The 19,108-nt window shown below is 36.7% G+C and overlaps 1 protein-coding gene across 2 annotated transcripts in view; it reads right to left on the bottom strand.

Moving 5' to 3' along the window:
• Window positions 1–19,108, bottom strand: part of STPG2 (sperm tail PG-rich repeat containing 2) — a 669,788-nt gene that overhangs the window by 521,619 nt on the left and 129,061 nt on the right. For both annotated transcript variants that reach the window (XM_017875498.1, XM_017875499.1), the window contains exons 7-9: window positions 16,504–16,611; window positions 10,980–11,139; window positions 2,073–2,233 (exon numbers count right to left, since the gene is read on the bottom strand). In XM_017875498.1, coding sequence (XP_017730987.1) covers window positions 2,073–2,233; window positions 10,980–11,139; window positions 16,504–16,611 — 429 coding nt within the window. The remainder of the gene's footprint in view (window positions 1–2,072; window positions 2,234–10,979; window positions 11,140–16,503; window positions 16,612–19,108) is intronic.

Raw genomic sequence — 19,108 nt, 5'->3', positions numbered from 1 at the left:
TGGATAGGAAGAATCAATATTGTGAAAATGGCCATACTGCCCGAGGTAATATACAGATTCAATGCTATCCCCATCAAGCTACCAATGACTTTCTTCACAGAATTGGAAAAAACTACTTTAAAGTTCATATGGAACCAAAAAAGAGCCTGCATTGCCAAGACAATCCTAAGCAAAAAGAACAAAGCTGAAGACATCATGCTACCTGACTTCAAACTATACTACATGGCTACAGTAACCAAAACAGCATGGTACTAGTACCAAAACAGAGATATAGACCAATGGAATAGAACAGAGGCCTCAGAAATAACACCATACATCTACAACCATCTGCTCTTTGACAAACCTGACAAAAACAAGCAATGGGGAAAGAATTCTCTATTTAATAAATGATGCTGGTACAACTGGCTAGCCATATGTAGAACGATGAAACTTCATCCCTTCCTTACAGCTTATATGAAAATTAATTCAAGATGGATTAATGACTTAAAAGTTAGAACTAAAACCATAAAATCCCTAGAAGAAAACCTATAGGCAATACCATTCAGGACACAGGCATGGGCAAGGACTTCATGACTAAAACACCAACAGCAATGGCAACAAAAGCCCAAACAGACAAATGGGATCTAATTAAACTAAAGAGCTTCTGCACAGGAAAACAAACTATCATTAGAGTGAATAGGCAACCTACAGAATGGGAGAAAATTTTTGCAATCTACCCATCTGACAAAGGGCTAATATCCAGAATCTACAAAGAACTTAAACAAATTTACAAGAAAAAAACACCACCATCAAAAAGTGGGCAAAGGATATCCTCAAAAGAAGACATTTATGCAGCCAACAGGCACAAAAAAATCGTCATGATCACTGGTCATTAGAGAAATGCAAATCACAACCACAATGAGAAACCATCTCATGCCAGTTAGAATGGTGATCATTAAAAAGTCAGAAAACAACAGATGCTGGAGAGGCTGTGGAGAAATAGGAAAGCTTTTACAGTGTTGGTGGGAGTGTAAATTAGTTAATCATTATGGAAGACAGTGTGGTGATTCCTCAATGAACTAGAACTAGAAATACCCTTTAACCTAGCCATTCCATTACTGGGTACATATCCAAGGGATTATAAGTCATAGTACTATAAAGACACACGCACACATATGTTTATCGCAGCACTATTCACAATAGCAAAGACTTGGAACCAATTCAAATGTTCATCAATAATAGAATGGATTAAGAAAATGTGGCACATATACACCATGGAATACTATGCAGTCATAAAAAAGGATGAGTTCATGTCCTTTGCAGAGACATGAAGCTGGAAACCATCATTCTCAGCAAACTAACACAAGAACAGAAAACCGAACACCACATGTTCTCACTCATAGGTAGGAATTGAACAATGAGAACACTTGGAGACAGGATAGGGAACATCACACACTAGGGACTGTCGTGGGGTGGTGGGCTGGGGGAGTGATAGCATTAGGAGAAATACCTAATGTAAATGACGAGTTGATGGGTGCAGCAAACTAACATGGCACATGTATACCTATATAACAAACCTGCACGTTGTGCACATGTGCCCTAGAACTTAAAGTATAATGAAAGATAAATAAAATAAAATAAAATCATAATAAAAAAAGAATTCCATGTGTCACACAGACCTTTCTCCAAATTAGAAAGCTTTCCATTTTAAAATCAATTGTCTAGTTTATTCTCCCTAAGTCTTTACTTCCCTGTATTAAGCATCTTCATTTTTTTCAAATGTTCTTTGGGTTACATGGTTTAAACTTACGTGCCTTCACCATTCTGATCACCTTCCCATGAACACATCCCCAGAGCATATGTTTTCAAACACTATATTTTTCATCTCTAGAAATTCAATTTGTGTTTTTTATTTCTGCCATTTCTCTATTATTTAATATGATCAATAATTCTCTTACATTCCTTAACATATGGAATATGGTTATAATAACTATTTTACATCCTTTTCTATTAATTATAACATGTAATTTCAAGAGAACCCTAAGAGCTTGATAGTCAACATAAAGAATATTATTTTGGTATGAAGGTGTTACCTGATAAGCAGCAGGCCCAGGGGTAGCAGAAGCTTCTTTCTGAACCAAGAAGAAAGTCCGAGGAACAGAAGAACCAAATGCACTTTTCTTCTGTTTCTTTGAGCAGATATTTCTAACACTGGCAATTATAGTATTGTTCAAGATATTATAAAACCCAGGACCTAAAATTATTAAAAGTATCATATATAAGAATAAGCATACTTTTATATGCACCTTTTGAATTGAGTAATTTTTAATTAAGGGTTTTTTATTTAGAACAAACCCTCACGTATTTCTGGCATAAATGCAAAATGGCATGGTCACATTTTAAAATTTGGTCAAATTTTTATACAGTTAACATATACTTGCAGATATGGTTTGGCTGTGTCCCCACCCAAATCCCAGCTTGAATTGTTTGTAGTTCCCACAGTTCCCATGTGTCATGGGAGGAACCTAGTGGGAGGTAATTGAATCAAGGGGGTGGATCTTTCCAATGCTGTTCTTGTGATAGTGAATAAGTATCATGAGATCTGATGGTTTTAAAAATAGGAGTTTCCCTGTACGACCTCTCTTCTCTTGTCTGCTGTCATGTGAGACATGCCTTTCACCTTCTGCCATGATTGTGAGGCCTTCCTAACCATGTGGAACCATAAGTCCATTAAACCTCTTTCTTTTGTAAATTGCCCAGTTTGGGGTATGTCTTTATTAGCAGAATGAAAACAGACTAATACAATAAATTGGTACCAGTAGAGTTGGACACTGCTGTAGATGCCCGAAAATGTTGAAGCAACTTTGGAACTGGATAACAGGCAGGGGTTGGAACAGTTTAGAGGGCTCAGAAGACAGAAAAATGTGGGAAAGTTTGGAACTTCTTAGAGACCTGTTGAATGGCTTTGATCAAAATGCTGATAGCAATATGCACAATAAAGTCCAGGCTGAGGTGGCCTCAGATGGAGATGAGGCACTTGTTGGGAACTGGAGCAAAGGTGACTTTTGTTATGTTTTGGCAAACAGACTGGTGGCATTTTGCCCCTGTCTTAGAGATTTGTGGAACTTTGAACTTGAGAGACATAATTTAGGCTATCCGGCAGAAGAAATTGCTAAGGAGCAAAGCATTCAAGATGTGACTTGGGTGCTGTTAAAGGCATTCAGTTTTATAAGGAAAGCAGAGCACAAAAGTTCACAAAATTTGCAGCCTGATAGAAAAATGTGATAGAAAAGAAAACCCATTTTCTTAGGAGAAATTCAAGTTGGCTGCAGAAATTTGCATACGTAATGAGAAGCTGAATGTTAATCCCCAAGACAATGGGGAAAATGTCTCCAGGGCATGTCAGAGGTCTTCATGGCAGCCCCTCCCATCACAGGCCCAGAGGTCTAGGAGAAAAAAGTGATTTTGTGGACTGGGCCCAGGGTCCTGGTGCTATATGTATCCTAAGGACTTGGTGCCCTGCATCCCAGCCACTCCAGCCATTGCTAAAATGAGCCAACGTAGAACTCAGGTTGTGGCTTCAGAGGGTGCAAGCCCCAAACCTTGGCAGCTATGTATGGAAATTCCTGTATGTTCAAGCAGAAGTTTGCTGCAGGGGTGGCGGCCCTTATGGAGAACCTCTGCTAGGGCAGTGCAGAAGGAAAATGTGGGGTCAGAGTCACCACACAGAGTCCCTCTTGAGGCACCACCTAGTGGAGCTATGAGAAGAGGGCCACTGTATTCCAGACCCCAGAATTGTAGATTTACCGACAGCTTGCACCATGTGCCTGGAAAAGCTACAGACAAAACACCAGCCCATGAAAACAGCCAGGAGGGAGGCTGTATCCTGCAAAGCCTCAGGGCTGGAGATGCCTACGACTGTAGGAACCTACCTCTTGCATCAGCATGACCTGGATGTGAGACATGAAGTCAAAGGAGATTATTTTGGAGCTTTAGGATTTGACTGCCCTGCTGGATTTCAGACTTGTATGGGGCCTTTAGATCCTTTGTTTCAGTCAATTTCTCCCACTTGGAATGGGTGTGTTTACCCAAGGCCTGTACTCCCATTAGAACTAACTTGCTTTTGATTTTACTGGCTCATAGGTGGAAGGGACTTGCCTTGTCTCAGATGACACTTTGGACTGTGGACTTCTGAATTAATGCTGAATGAGTTAAGACTTTTGGGGACTGTTGGGAAGGCATGATTTGTTTAGAAATATGAGGACATGAGATTTGGGAGGGGCCTAGGGTAGAATGATATGGTTTGGCTCTGTCCCCACCCAAATTTCATCTTGAATTGTAGCTCCCACAATTCTTATGTGTCTTGAGAGGAACCAGGCGGGAGGTAATTGAATCATAGGGGTGAGTCTTTCCCGTGTTGTTCTCATGATAGTGAATAAGCCTCACAAGATCTGATGGTTTTAAAAACAGGAGTTTCCCTGCACAAGCTCCTTTCTCTTGTCTGCTGCCACGTGAGACATGCCTTTCACCTTCCGCCATGATTGCGAGACATCCCCAGCTACATGGAACTGTAAGTCCATTAAAACTCTTTCTTTTGTAAATTGCCCAGTCTTGGGTATGTCTTTATCAGCAGCATGATCACGGGCTAATATACTTGCCATATGACCAGAAATTCTATTTCTAGATATTTTCCCAAAAGAAATGAAAGGAACCCAAGTGTCCACCAGCTGATGAATAAGTAAACAAAATGTGCTACACCCAAACCGTGGAATACTACTCAGCGATAAAAAAGAAAGATAAACACAACAATATAAACGAATCTCTAAAATATCATAAGTAAAAAAGGCAGACTCAAAAGCTTGAATAATATATAATTCCATTTTTATGTAAATTTAGAAAAGATAAAATCATAGCAGTAGAAACAGTTCCTAGGGCCAGAGTGGGAATAGAGATTAACTGCAAAGGAACATGAAGAAACTTTTTAGGAATGATTAAAGTGCTCCAAAACATTACTGTAATTGTGATTGCCTGACTACATACATCTACCAAAACTCATCAAATTACACATTTAAATGAATAATTTTTATTATGTATTTGGTATACCTCAATAGAGCAGAAATAAATAAATAAATCTCAACACTAAATTTTCAAAGAATAATACAGCAGCATCAAAATAAATTTGACAAAAAAATAATATATCCTATCACTTGACCTCCCTGTCACAAAAGTTATTTTAATTTTGCCTTTTATTTTTCTGTGCATATTCATAACCTGGAATATTTTCCACAGTGGTAGTCTGAGTGAATTTAGGTTCACATATTTTTCATTCAAAATATTACAACTTTCTATGCTGTTGAAAAGTTTTTATCAAGACAGTCAAATACTTAAAACAAATATTTGAGTATGTTGTTTAAAAAATCAATTCTAGTGAGCAGCAATATCTATCAGATGCAATATGATATGCTTAAAGAACACTTAACTTGGTTGTACTCATGTTATCTGCATTCTACCAAATTAGTCCTGCCACTAAATAGATATGAAACTTCACTTAAATCTCATTTGTTTTTCAGGGCTTCAAGTTCCTCATCTAAAAATAATAGGAATTGATTAGATCAGTATCTGTCCAAGAACAATCTACAAGATAAGCAGTTTACAACTAAATGTAAATTGACTATTTCACTAAGCATTTTGTAACTAGTCCTTCCGAATGAAGAGAGTGCTGTGTTGATTTATGTTCTGGTAGGACCTCTTCTCATCACAGGCAGGAAACAGTTGACAAAAGAGTGTCATTGGTTTGTACTGGGTTAGATGTCACTTTGGTTCATTCCAGATCTAAAAGTGATTAAATCTTTCTGCATGGAAATATCTTTCATACTTCTGACACATATAAGATTTCTCTCTAACTGTAAACAAACTCTTTCCAATTTTTCAAATATTCCAGTTCTATTCTATTCCCTAAAAATATCTATGAAAATTCTGTTGTGCCAACTCTCAAAAAACCTAAGCGCTAATACATATGATTCCTGCCGCCTTTCAACATTCTTCCAGTGGTAATGTTTAGGAAAATGATAAACAGAAAGTATAATGGAAACTATTTGAGCCACCACTTAAGATATACAAATAACAAGTAACTATGTCAAATCTATCTCCCTTCTGGCTCAAGAGCATAACATAGCACTTTGCAGGAGAGTTTAAGTACTTAATATAGCATCCTCAGGGCTAGGGACCTCAGACATACACATCTCAGGTACTACCTCATTAAGCTTCTGACTTGGAAAGCCATTCTGATCATATGATTCACTCACATTAGAACTTTCTTATATTTATCGTAGAGTCATTAAGTGTAGAAATGCCCAGGAACCCCAGATCAGATCTGCTATGGGAGAGTTAAAAGGTTTAGGAGTGCCTTATAACAGCAAACATTCTGGAGCTCCACGTTAGGTGGTCAAATCTGCTCTATGACTGCTTTACAAGTCCAATTCATTACTGTACTCTAATAATTAAATGAAAAGAAATCATATTTCCATGATGACCATTCTTACTAATCCTTAAAACATGTAAGATTCTAGATTACACTTTAGAGGTCATTCTTAATTTAACTTGCCCTTTATAAATAAACTTTGAAGAATGTATAATATTTTATTTGTAATATACTAGACCATCAAACTGACAGTAAGACCCAATCTTAGAGTAACTGGGCGACGCAATAAGTTAATATTTAGAAATAATTTGGATTTCAGATTCATGATATATAAATACGTAACTCAAAATCAAAGCTGTTGGAACTTTAAACTATTTTGAGCCTTAAAGGATTGTGTTTATGCAACCTGAATCACATGACAGACAGCTGTAACTTTTGTTCCTCTGATTATAGATTCACTTTTTCTGTACCCACATTTTTTTCTAAAATACTGTAAAACACTAAAAGTGCCAGAGAAGACCCCTTGCCTCTCCACTATTGATCTTCATTATAGCTTAACTTTCCTTTTACTTCTCTGACACAAAGATCTCATGACTATCGCATTGTCTAAGATGGAATATTAAATGCACTCTTTTAAATTGGAAAAGGAAAACAGCTATAGCTAAACTGCTATAACTAATCAAATTGCTATAACTCATAAACCAGCTTTTTAAAAAAATGTTATAATCCTATTAAATTTCTTTATTTTCTGACTATAAGAATATAAGAGCAAGACCTTTTCACCTTAGGAGCACTGACCCCATTCCTTTGGAGTCTGTGTTACTTGAATAGCTATTCTAACCTTTGCACTTGAATAAACTCTCTTAAACAGAATCCTTAAAAGGGATTCTGACCCTTTTGATTATTTCAACTTTACAATGATAAACACTACTGAGCTAACCTCAAACGACACTCTTAAAGTAGTTGTACTTCAACATAGAGGCTCAGGGTTCCAAGACCAACTGTTTCAAGAGGCCCAGGTCAATCTGTAAAGCAAATGGTTTTATCTGAGAAGTGCTAGAATATCACTTCCACTCCATGCATTGGTTAAGAAAGCACCAGGGCTAGTCAAGACTGAAGGGGAGAAGAGAAACTCAATCTCTCCATGGAATGAGTAGCAAACAATTATACCAAGTGTATTACTATAACCGAACTCTAAAATTTGTGGCAGTGACTTTGGAATCAGGCAATCGGTCAGAAAGTAGAGCAACCTGATGAGTTAGAATAAAGGCCTTGAGGATACTGTTGGTGATGACCTGAAAGACAGTGAGGAAAATGTTATTAGAGGATGGAGAAATGATAACTGGTATTATGCAATGGCAGAAATTTTAGCAACACTAATGCTTGAGGTAATGAAGAAAATACCTAATGAACTGCTGGATTCTAACTAAGGAAATGTCCAGGCTGAATGTCAAAGTGCCAATAGTTCCTTTTATCCATGTGTGAGAAGGTATAGATAGGAAAGAGTTTACAGTGTTCAGTTTTCTAGAACTACCATTTGATCCAGCAATTCCATTACTAGGTATATACCCAAAGGAATATAAACTGTTCTGTTACAAAGACACATGCACGTGTATGTTCATTGAGACACTATTCACAACAGCAAAGACATGGAATCAACCTAAATGCATGTCAATGGTAGACTGGATAAAGAAAATGTGGTACATATACACCATGAAATACTATGCAGCAATAAAAAAGAATGAGATCATGTCCTTTGCAGAAACACGGATGGAGCTACAGGCCATTATCCTTAGCAGACTAACACAGAAACATAAAACCAAATACCACATGTTTGCACTTATAAGTGGGAGCAAAATAATGAGAACACATGGACACATAGAGAGGAACTACAGACAATGGGGCCTACCAATGCTGGAGGGTGGGAGGAGGGAGAGAATCAGGAAAAATAACTAATGGGTACCAGGATTAATATCTGGTGATGAAATAGTCTGTACAAGAAACCCCCATGACACAAATTTACCTATATGACAATCCCACACATGTGCCCCTGAACCTAATATAAAAGTTAAAAATAAATAAATTAAAAGTAATAAAGTGTTAACTTTTCAAGGAGAATGTATAAGAAATAGAAAGGAACTAGAATTTCCTAGATTTGAAAATAAACTGTTTTCATCCCCAGTCTATCCAGACAACAAAAATCTCTCAAAGTAAGAAGTGGCTTAAAGGCAAAGACAAAAAGCAGGATTTGGCTGTAAGATCTTTTGTTTAATTTTTAGAAATAGTTATGGTAATCCCTCATAGAACCTCTCGAAAAGGGGCCTTAAGAATCTTAAGGTCTTGTATCCTAGACGCTTTTCACTTAGACAATGGTGCCCTAACAACCTAAGGGTGTTAAAAACATAATAGTCTCAAAGGTGATAAAAAAGAGACAAAATAGACAAAGGTGATACAAAACATGTAATAGTCTCACAGGTGATTTTAAAAAGTTTTCTAAGAAAATGTAAGTGTGGCTTTTACCTAGTGGATTTGTTTATAAATTAATACAATCAGAAATTCAAAGGTTTTATAAGAATAAAAGGGACAATGAGAGTAAAAATGAAAAGAAGCTGATAGAAGCAGGCTGAGAAAGCTACAGCTGCAAACACAGCCTATTTCATAGAGAAAAATGATGACTCAGAGAAGAACCAAGAGCCTAAAAGGCAGAACAAAGAACCATAGAAAATCATTCCCCCTAGAGAGCCTTACTGGATCCTCATCAAGGAAATGCTAATATGTGCCCAGCTGAATTTCAGAATTGCTATGGTACTGTGACTGTTGCGGGCCTCCAGTTTTCCCTTTTCCTGAATAGGAGTGTCTGATCGGATCATCCTATATCTCTCCCACCACCCTACAGTGGATGAAACAACCCTCTCTTTGGTTCACAGTTCTGCTTATAGAGAAGGAGCTGTACCTTAAGAACCACACACAAGAATCCTCATCTGCACCTATACCTAACTTAGATGACAAGATCCAGGGCTGGGAGTTGTGGCTTATGCTTGTAATGCCAATACTTTGAGAGTTGAGGTGGAGAGATCATTTGAGGTTAGGAGTTAAAGAACAGCGTGAGCAACAAAAGGAGGCCTCATTTCCACATTTTTTTTGCTTTTTTTTTTTTTCTTTTTTTTGTTGAGACAGAGTCTTGCTCTGTCACCAGGCTGTAGCGCAGTGGCACGATCTCGGCTCACTGCAAGCTCCGCCTCCCAGGTTCAAGCGATTCCCCTGCCTCAGCCTCCCCGATAGCTGGGACTACAGATGTGCGCCACCACGCCCAGCTAACTTTTTGTATTTTAGTATAGATGGGGTTTCACCATGTTGGCCAGAATGGTCGCGATCTCCTGACTTCATGATCCACCTGCCTAGGCCTCCCCAAATTATGGGATTAAAGGTGTGAGCCACCGTGCCTGGCCAAATTTTTTTTTTAAATAGCCAAGCATTGTAGCAGGCACCTGTAGTTCCATCTACTCAGAGGGCTAAAGCAGGAGAATCCTTTGAGCCAGGAGCTGGAGGCTGCAGTGAATTATTATCTCACCACTGCACTCCAGCCTGGATGACAGAGAGAGAGAGATCATGTCTCAAAACATTTTTTAAAAAATGATCCTGGACTGTGAAATTATGACATAATTATATGAAACTTTTGGGTCCTTGAGAAGGAGTAGGTGCATGTAGGAATAATGTAAATATTTTTGTGGCCAAGGAATTGATCATATAGTAGATTAAAACGGGCCATCAATTCTTTGCTACTCTTCTCACTGAAAGATAAAGTTTCATGTCCTTCCAATCAATATGTGCTACTCTGAGTGACTTAATTAACTAACAGAATGCAGAAGACATGATATCCTGGGAGCTCTGTGGCTGGGTCATAAAAAATCTCGCAGCATCTGGTCAGGTCTCATGGAACCCTAGGCCACCATGTTAAATGTCAGGCCGCCCTGAGGCATGATGCTGGATCTAAGTACATACTTTGAATAATAGACCCATCTGAGCCTTGCCTTCTAGCCTTCCCACAAAATAATGAGATATAAGAGAAAAATCTGTTGTTTTAAGCCACTAAGATTGTTGTACAGCAATAGATACCCAGAACTGTATGTCAGCAATTTTATAATTTATTTTGATTCTATATTGTCAGTCTGAACACTAGAATATCCACTGAGAATACCAGAATATGTGATTGTAAACCTCTGAAATAAAAAGTTTAACAAAACTGAACATCATAAATTATATTACTAATAGTGACCACATAGTTGATATATGTTGTTCATCTGCCAAGAAAAAGTCAGAAAATTTACCAAATAAAGAAAAACAATAGAAAATTATAATTAAGATGTGCAGAATGTTAAATTGAAATCTTACTAAAACTGTGTATTATTTTGATTTATCTGTGTTTAATGTATAGTGAACGCTTTAAAAAATGTTGACTTAAAATGACACCAACCATAGGACAAAAAAGAAAATATACTCTCTGGTGTATCCATCTTGTTAAGAACATTAAGTTACTTTATAAAGCCAAAGAGTAGACATACAGAGATAAATTGCTAACCTGGCATTTCCTCTGTCCTGATGTCCTGTGTGAATCGAACAGCACTTTGACCAAATGGAATATTTTTCAGTCCTGATGTTTTCTTCAAGGACTTGAGAGCAGTTCGAGGTTCATTATATGCGCCAGGAGCCGGGGTGATTGATTTCACAGGTAAAAATCTCTAGTGAAGAACAGGAAAATGTGCCAATAAGAAACTATAGTACATTTTGATACTTCATGAGTTAAAAGCTGCCTTTTGAGTAATATAACATCTGGACTTAATTTATTTCTTAATGGAGTGAAGAAAATGTAGATGAATTAAGATCTCGTACCCATCAAAACATAAAATATATAGCTTTTAGTAAAATCACCTATACACTAATATAGTAATGTATTACGTGCCTTACTAAGGCAGACAGACTTTTAGAAGGAAATAATCTCAACATGAGATTCTAGATGATAGGGTAGGGATAATTATCATATTCAAAATATTCTGCCAGTTAATATAAATAAAAACACATGATCTAACACTTTATTGTATGTGATCATATTATATTTATTGAAAAAGTTCCTCAACATGTATATTCAATTAACTCAACTATATCATTAGATATCTCAAAAAAAATCTTAGATTCAGTGGTTTATCAATTCAGTTGAACTTATAAACTTAACATATATATATAATGTTATACATATAAAACTATGAACTCACGAGATACAGCATTGTATAATTTTTTTTTTTTTTTTTTTTTTTTTTGAGATGGAGTCTCATTCTGTCACTCAGTCTGGAGTGCAGTGGCGCGATCTCGGGTCACTGCAAGCTCCACCTCCCAGGTTCATGCCATTCTCCTGCCTCAGCCTCCCACGTAGCTGGGACTACAGGTGCCAATCACCATGCCTGGCTCTTTTTTGTGTGTTTTTAGTAGAGAGGGGATTTCACTGTGTTAGCCAGGATGGTCTCAATCTCCTGACCTCATGATCTGTCCATCTCAGCCTCCCAAAGTGCTGGAATTACAGGTGTGAGCTAGCATTGTATAATCTTTTTAACTTTTTATTTGAAAATAATTTCAAATTTACAGAGAAGATGAATGAATAAAAGCAATACAGAAAATATGTGATAACCTTTACCCAGATTCATCCATTATCATGTTACCTCATTTGCCTTTTTTCCTTTGCCAACTCTATCTCTGTTTTGTCTGTTTGTTCTTCTCTTCCTGTCTCTGTCTCTCTTACTCTATACACATACACACACACACACACACACACACACACATACACACACACATATTTTGAAAGTTACATATGTCATGGTTCTTCACCCACAAATACTTCAGTATATATTTACAAAAAAAAAGTGGATATTTTTTACATATCCACAGTACGGTTATCAACTTCAGTAAATGTATCAATGATCCAATGCTTTCATGTAATCTAGGATTCATATTCCAAATTTGTCAGCTGATCTAATAAGGCCTCTATTGCATTCTTCCCCTTCAGTACATAATCTAGATTAGAGTCACATATTGCTTTAGTCATCATGTCTCTTTTATCTCCTTTAATGTAGGAACATTTCTACAGCCTTCCTTTGTGTTTAGTGATTTTAACATTTTGGGAGAATCACCCTTTTGTATAACAGAACCTTACTTACTTGAGGTTTACCTGATATTGCCTCATAATTATATCCAGGTTATACATTTCTGGACAGACTACTTGGTAGGTGATGCATGGCTTTCCCAGGATATCATATCTGGAGATATGATGTCTGCTGGCCTTCACTGGTAATTTTAATTGTGATCAAATTCAACACTGTCTCTATATTTATAGTAAGTACTTAACATTCTACTGAAAGCAAGTGCTCTCCCTTCTCCTTCAATTATTTACTCCATTATCTAGCTATCTACTTACCTATCTATAGTCGACCCTTGAACAACGTGGGTTTGAACAACGTCGTTCCACTTTTATACAAATTTTCTTCAGTTTCTGCCACCCCTAAGATAGCAAGACCAACTATTCCTCTTCTCCTTCCTCCTAGTCTATTGAATGTAATGACAAGAGCTTTATAGTAATTTACTTCCATTTTATAAATAGTAAATATATTTTCTCTTCCTTGTGATTTTTAATGACATTTTCTTTTTTCTAGCTTACTTTATTGTAAGTGTACAGTACATAACACATATAACATACAAAATATATGTGACTTGACTATGTTATTGATAAGGCTTCTGGTCAACAATGGCCTATTTGTAGCTAAGTTTGGGAGGAGTCAAAAGTCATATGCAGATTTTCAAATGCATGGAGGGTTGGCATCCCTAATCTGTGCATTGTTCAGAGGACAACTATACTTAGTTGTCTATTTATTATCCATATTGACTCATGAATGCCAACATTAACGATTTATAATTTATTATTGAACCAATGGGGGGCCCTTCTTGTTGTTTCCTATGTCCCTGTGATATGCTCTCATCATTATTTCGTTTAGAACTTACTTTCTGACATAAAGTGTTACACTTTCCTCTTCCACCTGCCCTGGAATCAGTTATTTCTCTGAGGAATCCTTTTTCTTTCAGTAGGAACAGAATTAGAGACCAAGATGTGGGCACAAGATGTGTCCCTTGCTACTGGGGTATCTTTGCTTCTTGGTTCATTTAGCAGACAGAGCTAGAACATACACACATTCAGAGAATGAGAGAGAGAAACACACACATACATATGTACACTCATATATAGACACATGAACATACATATATTTACATGTGCACATATATATGCATATATTCATACATATAAATATATATTAAAAATCATGAGTTCACATAAAAACCTTCAAATCCATCCCACAAGGTCCTCTTTCACTTCCTCCAATCCATATTTGTATGCACGTTCCTTAACAATGAAAACCATACCTCAGAATATCAACTTTTTTGCTCAAACTTGTGATATATCTAAGATAGTTTTATAATTGCTTTACTCATACCATCTCAATAAATCAACCTACTAAAGATAATTAAGAATTTGTTTCCATTTTTTTTTCTTTTTTCTGAGACAGAGTCTCATTCCTTCACACAGGCGCGATCTCTAGACTCACTGGAACCTCTGCCTCCTGGGTTCAGAAGATTCTCATGCTCCTGAGTAACTGGAATTACAAGTGCATGCCACAATGCCTGGCTATTTTTGTATTTTTAGTAGAGACTAGATTTTGCCACGTTGGCCAGGCTTGTCTCAAACTGCTGACCTCAAGTAACCCACCCGCCTCATTTGTTTCCATTTGCTTTCAGTTTAGTTATTAATTTTTCCCATTCTTACAGGTTTATTTTATTTTGAATATATAAAACATTGAAATCTTTCCAAAAGATAAAATATGTATTTTTTTAAGTGTAGTCAAAGAAGTGTTATGCCCCCTGTTGGGGATGCTGCGCCACTTGGGACAGAAAAGTCTCAATTTGCAACATTTGCTGATTTCCATGGTGTAAATACACCTACAGCAGTGGCTAATTTCACACTACCAACGTAATGTCAACCAGCTTGCAAAACTCCTGGAAACTTAACAGTTGGCTCTTGCAAGCCAGTACAAATAAACAGCAGCATACCAGTGCTTGCACTTTACCTCCTCACCATCCCTTGTAGATAACTAACATCATTATTTTCTGGTTTATCTTCATCGTGTTTATATAGCCAAGTAGTTATATGTATGTTTTCCTATTTTCCTATATTTCTTAGACAAAAATATAGTACAACATGTATGTTCTTTTGAGTTGTGTAAAGTAGGTAAATACTAACACTACTAAAATAATAATTTATTACTTGAAGTATAAAAAAAGACTCAAATTTATTTTCCTAAATACTCTTATTATTTTAGATGCTAAGTGAAATTTTAAAATGATAATTTTCAACTGTGGCTGCCTATTAGAATTACTTGAGGAATTAAAACATATATATTGCTGTTTAGGCCCTATTCTGAACCAAATGAATCAATCTCTGGAAGGAAGAACAAAGGGCATGTTGGCACTTGGATATCAGAATGTATTTAAATTCCTCAGATGTTTTTAATGTGCATCCCAGGTTAAGAGCCATTGCCATAAAGGAAATACTATGTATTTAAAATTAATAATTGAAGACATAAGGCAATTTGGTGCATTTAGATAAAATGCCTGACAACTCCTAAATCAATAACTAAAATAAGCATCTCAGAAATGTATCTGTCTTTATTCCTACAAACCAGAAAGTCTGTACTCTAAGTCTACTTTGTTAATTGTGTTATTTCTTTTTCTATCATAATCATATACATACATAGATATATATATTCACATTCAAATAAACATTAACACTACCCCTAGCAGATTATCCTGTTTAGTTTTAATTCTTCCATATCTTTTACTGCAGAACCATTATTCTTTTCCCCATTATCCCCTTAAACCAAATTGATATAATATTCTTTTCTATTTCTAAAAATATATTTTAAAATATGATCGTGTCAAGTGATGTAAGGTTAGGGCTATATATCAGATTAACAGAAATAGTATAAAACCTGAGGTTTTATTTGTAAAAATAGTATTTTTAAAAAATCAAGGGCACACATACATCCACAGGCACATGCGCAAGCACACACGAGCACACACACACACACACACACACACACACACACACAGAAAATATCCTGTCTTCCCCACATCCATCTCTTGTAGTACCTTAAGTATCATTAAGTTGCTTGATGTAGAAATCTAGTATTCATTCTTGATTCCTCCCAGTCCCTCATAACATCTAGCCCATTAAAAAGTCATGTTAATTTTATCTCCAAATATACCTGCAATCTATCTACTTGTCTCCAAGGAGGTGTCTCTTAAGTACAATAAAATCAAAGTAGTCATCTATAGTCACCTGAAGGATAATAATCTTCCCAAGTTAAATAAGATAATCACAGCTGTACATACCATAGGTGGATAAATTTCACAATTACTTTGGTCTGGAGGCTGCCACTTAATAAAGGTTTGCTAGTATTATAATTGTCTTGCCTTGCAAATATGTTAGAAACCTTCAAGTCTTCTTAGTATATTCCTGGGAGTATGTGAAATGGTTACCGCAAAATATATTCTATGACTGTGGTATCACTAGTAAAAGTCCCAGTGGCAGTTGTAGAAATGACCTATTGCCAGGCTCCACAGAATGCCTTCAGAACCTTTTCAGAAAGAGATGCAACCCTATATAGCTTACATGTTAACACTCCACACATTCATTAACAAAGCATATTTTTAAAAAGACTAAAGAAGACATTTCTTATAAACTGAATTGAACATTCATATATGCAAATTTGCTTAATAGAAAATGTTTAATAGATAGTTCTATTCAAATATTCATCTGTGTATTTCTAATTTTATTTCACTTCATTTTATCCACATGTTTTGGTAATATATTTTTCTCAGACCATGTCTATTTCCAATTTGCTTAAATATCACTTTTCTTCTTATAACCTTTAAACATCACTGAATGGTTGCTGGCCCCACACTATGCCTATTAGACTCAATATATGAAAATGACTGTAGACCATTACCTGGGATTGAGAAAGAAAAGCAGGGGATGCATCATTTGCATTTGGTGTCATACTTTCTGTCTTCTGAAATTGACTTTTAATGTCATATTTTCCAGGCCCTGGTACTCCCTAAATCACAAAAAGAAATACATGTTCTCATTAAAAGGATCTATAGCACCTAAGGGAAGAGTTGGCTAAATATCTGAACCACAGTCACAGAGTTTTTAAGTGAATTCCTATATAATATTACCAAAGCACCACATTAAAAGGCAAGCTGGAACAAACTTAAGAGCAGCAAAAAAAAAAAAAAAAACTTTCCTAAGCAAAGCAGCCCTTGAACCCGAAAACACACTACCTGAAACTTTGCTGCCCTCTACTGATAAAGCTCAGAAAAAAATTATCCAGTTCTTCATATGATTAAATACTAAAATGAAAGAAAAATTATTTCTCTAGTTCTTCCATTTAAAAATATACAGCTAGCTCGTCTCTAAAAAATTTTGTACTGTCTTTTAAATGTATGCAAATCAATGTGTTTTTTTCCAACAAATAGGCTTTAGGAAATAGTTTCACTACATATGGTAACTGTAAGAAATTAAGCTTTTAAGTAGATACTTTATAACAGAGAAGAATTAATTCAGTAAGTTCTGGGGTTGAGTTTTTTATTTTCTTAGTCATATAAATAAATATTAAGAAGTACTGTAATTTATTCATCATCAAATATTTTAATTACATTGATAAAGGACCTTTTCTACTAAAAAAATAAAGTTAGATTCAAATCTTCTGCTTCATACATACCTAAATTATTTTTCTTTGTCTGAAAGAATTACTTCTTGATTTACTAATTGAATAATTGGCTTATAAATTAGATGTATAATGAAGTTCTATCATTATATCCTGTCATTTCTATCTTTATAATATTTCCAAATTCAACCACTTCTCCACCTCCACAACTACCACTCTGATCAAAGCCACCACCATCTCTTACCTGAATTACGGTAAAAGCCCCCTAACTGTTCCCTGCTCCAATCCTTGTCTGTCTTCAATCTACTGACATAGCAGCTAGTGAAGGAGCTGTTGCACAATCCGAGTCGGATTGTATCACTCTGCTTCTCAAACCCACCCAGTATTTGTCAATCTCAGAATACAAGCCAAATCCTTAATATGGTCTGAATTACACACACACACATTACCTCTCTAGCCTCATCTCCTACCTCTCTCTCCCCTCATTCACTTTGCGACATCTCTTCCTTAAACAGATCAGGCATATATCCGCTTCAGGATCTTGGCATTTGGCAGTCTGTCTGCTTCAAATGTTCTCTGCGGATGACTCGTCCATTATAATCAGGTCACTACACAATGTCACCTTCTCAATGAGTCATTTCCAGGCCACCCAATCTAAAATTTCATTACCATCTCCAAACAATTTATGTTCCCTTCTCTGCTGTTTTTAAGCGTATCATTTATTACTATCCAAAATAAGATTTTCTGCTATACTCTAAGCTCCAGAAAGGCCGGGTCATTTTCTTTTTCTGTTTTGCTCAATGCTATATCTCTAGAGTATAGAAGAGTACCTGAAACACAGTAGGGTTTAGTTAATATTTGCAAGAAGAATCGATGAGTACATGAATTGAATCCTACATTAACACTGACTACATTATGAATTTGATGACGGGTTCCTATTGAAAATAATGTGGCTCTAAATAAGTGCATTAGCCATTTCTAATTCTTATTTTTTGTTGTTTTTGTTTTTCGTTTTTTGAGATGGGGTCTCACTCTGTTACCCAGGCTGGAGTGCAGTGGCCCAGTCTCACCTCACTGCAACCTCTGCCTCCCGTGCTCAAGAAGTCCTCCTCCTCAGCCTCCAGAGTAGCTGGAACCACAGGCATGCACCACCAGGCCCGGCTCATTTTTGTATGTTTGGTAGAGATGGGTTTTTGCCATGTTGGTCTTAGGTTCCCCAGGCTGGTCTTGAACTGAGCTCAAGCAGTCTGCCCGCCTTGGCCTCCCAAAGTTCTGGGATTACAGGCATGAACCACTGTGCCTGGCTAGCCACTTCTAATTATGATAAAATATGTAAATCCTATGTATTTTTTTAACCTAATAATTTGAAGAAAAGAAAAGGAGAAACTAAAATTTATGAAAACTAATACAGAAGTATCTTTTATTTTAAATAGGTTAGATTCTAAAAAGTTATCCAAAAGTTCATGACACCTTGGCTCAAATGAGCAGATTCATGCCATTATTTGCTGGCTGGTAGAAAAGATGCACTTCAGGGGGGCGGAGCAAGATGGCCGAATAGGAACAGCTCCAATCTCCAACTCCCAGCACGAGCGACACAAAAAACCGGTGATTTCTGCATTTTCAACTGAGGTACTGGGGTCATCTCACAAGGGAGTGCCGGACAATCAGTGCTGGTCAGCTGCTGCAGCCCGACCAGCGAGAGCTGAAGCAGGGCAAGGCATCGCCTTACCTGGGAAGCGCAAGAGGGAAGGGAATCCCATTTCCTAGCCAGGGGAACTGAGACACACAACACCTGGAAAATCGGGTAACGCCCACCCCAATGCTACGCTTTAAGCAAACTGGCACACCAGGAGAATATATCCCACACCTGGCCGGGAGGGTCCCA

This window comes from Rhinopithecus bieti, unplaced genomic scaffold, assembly GCF_001698545.2.
Source record: "Rhinopithecus bieti isolate Rb0 unplaced genomic scaffold, ASM169854v2 scaffold_6708, whole genome shotgun sequence".
Taxonomy (NCBI): Eukaryota; Metazoa; Chordata; class Mammalia; order Primates; family Cercopithecidae; genus Rhinopithecus; species Rhinopithecus bieti.
The sequence above is the reverse complement of the archived record's forward strand: the minus strand, read 5'-3'. Positions and strand labels throughout refer to the sequence as shown.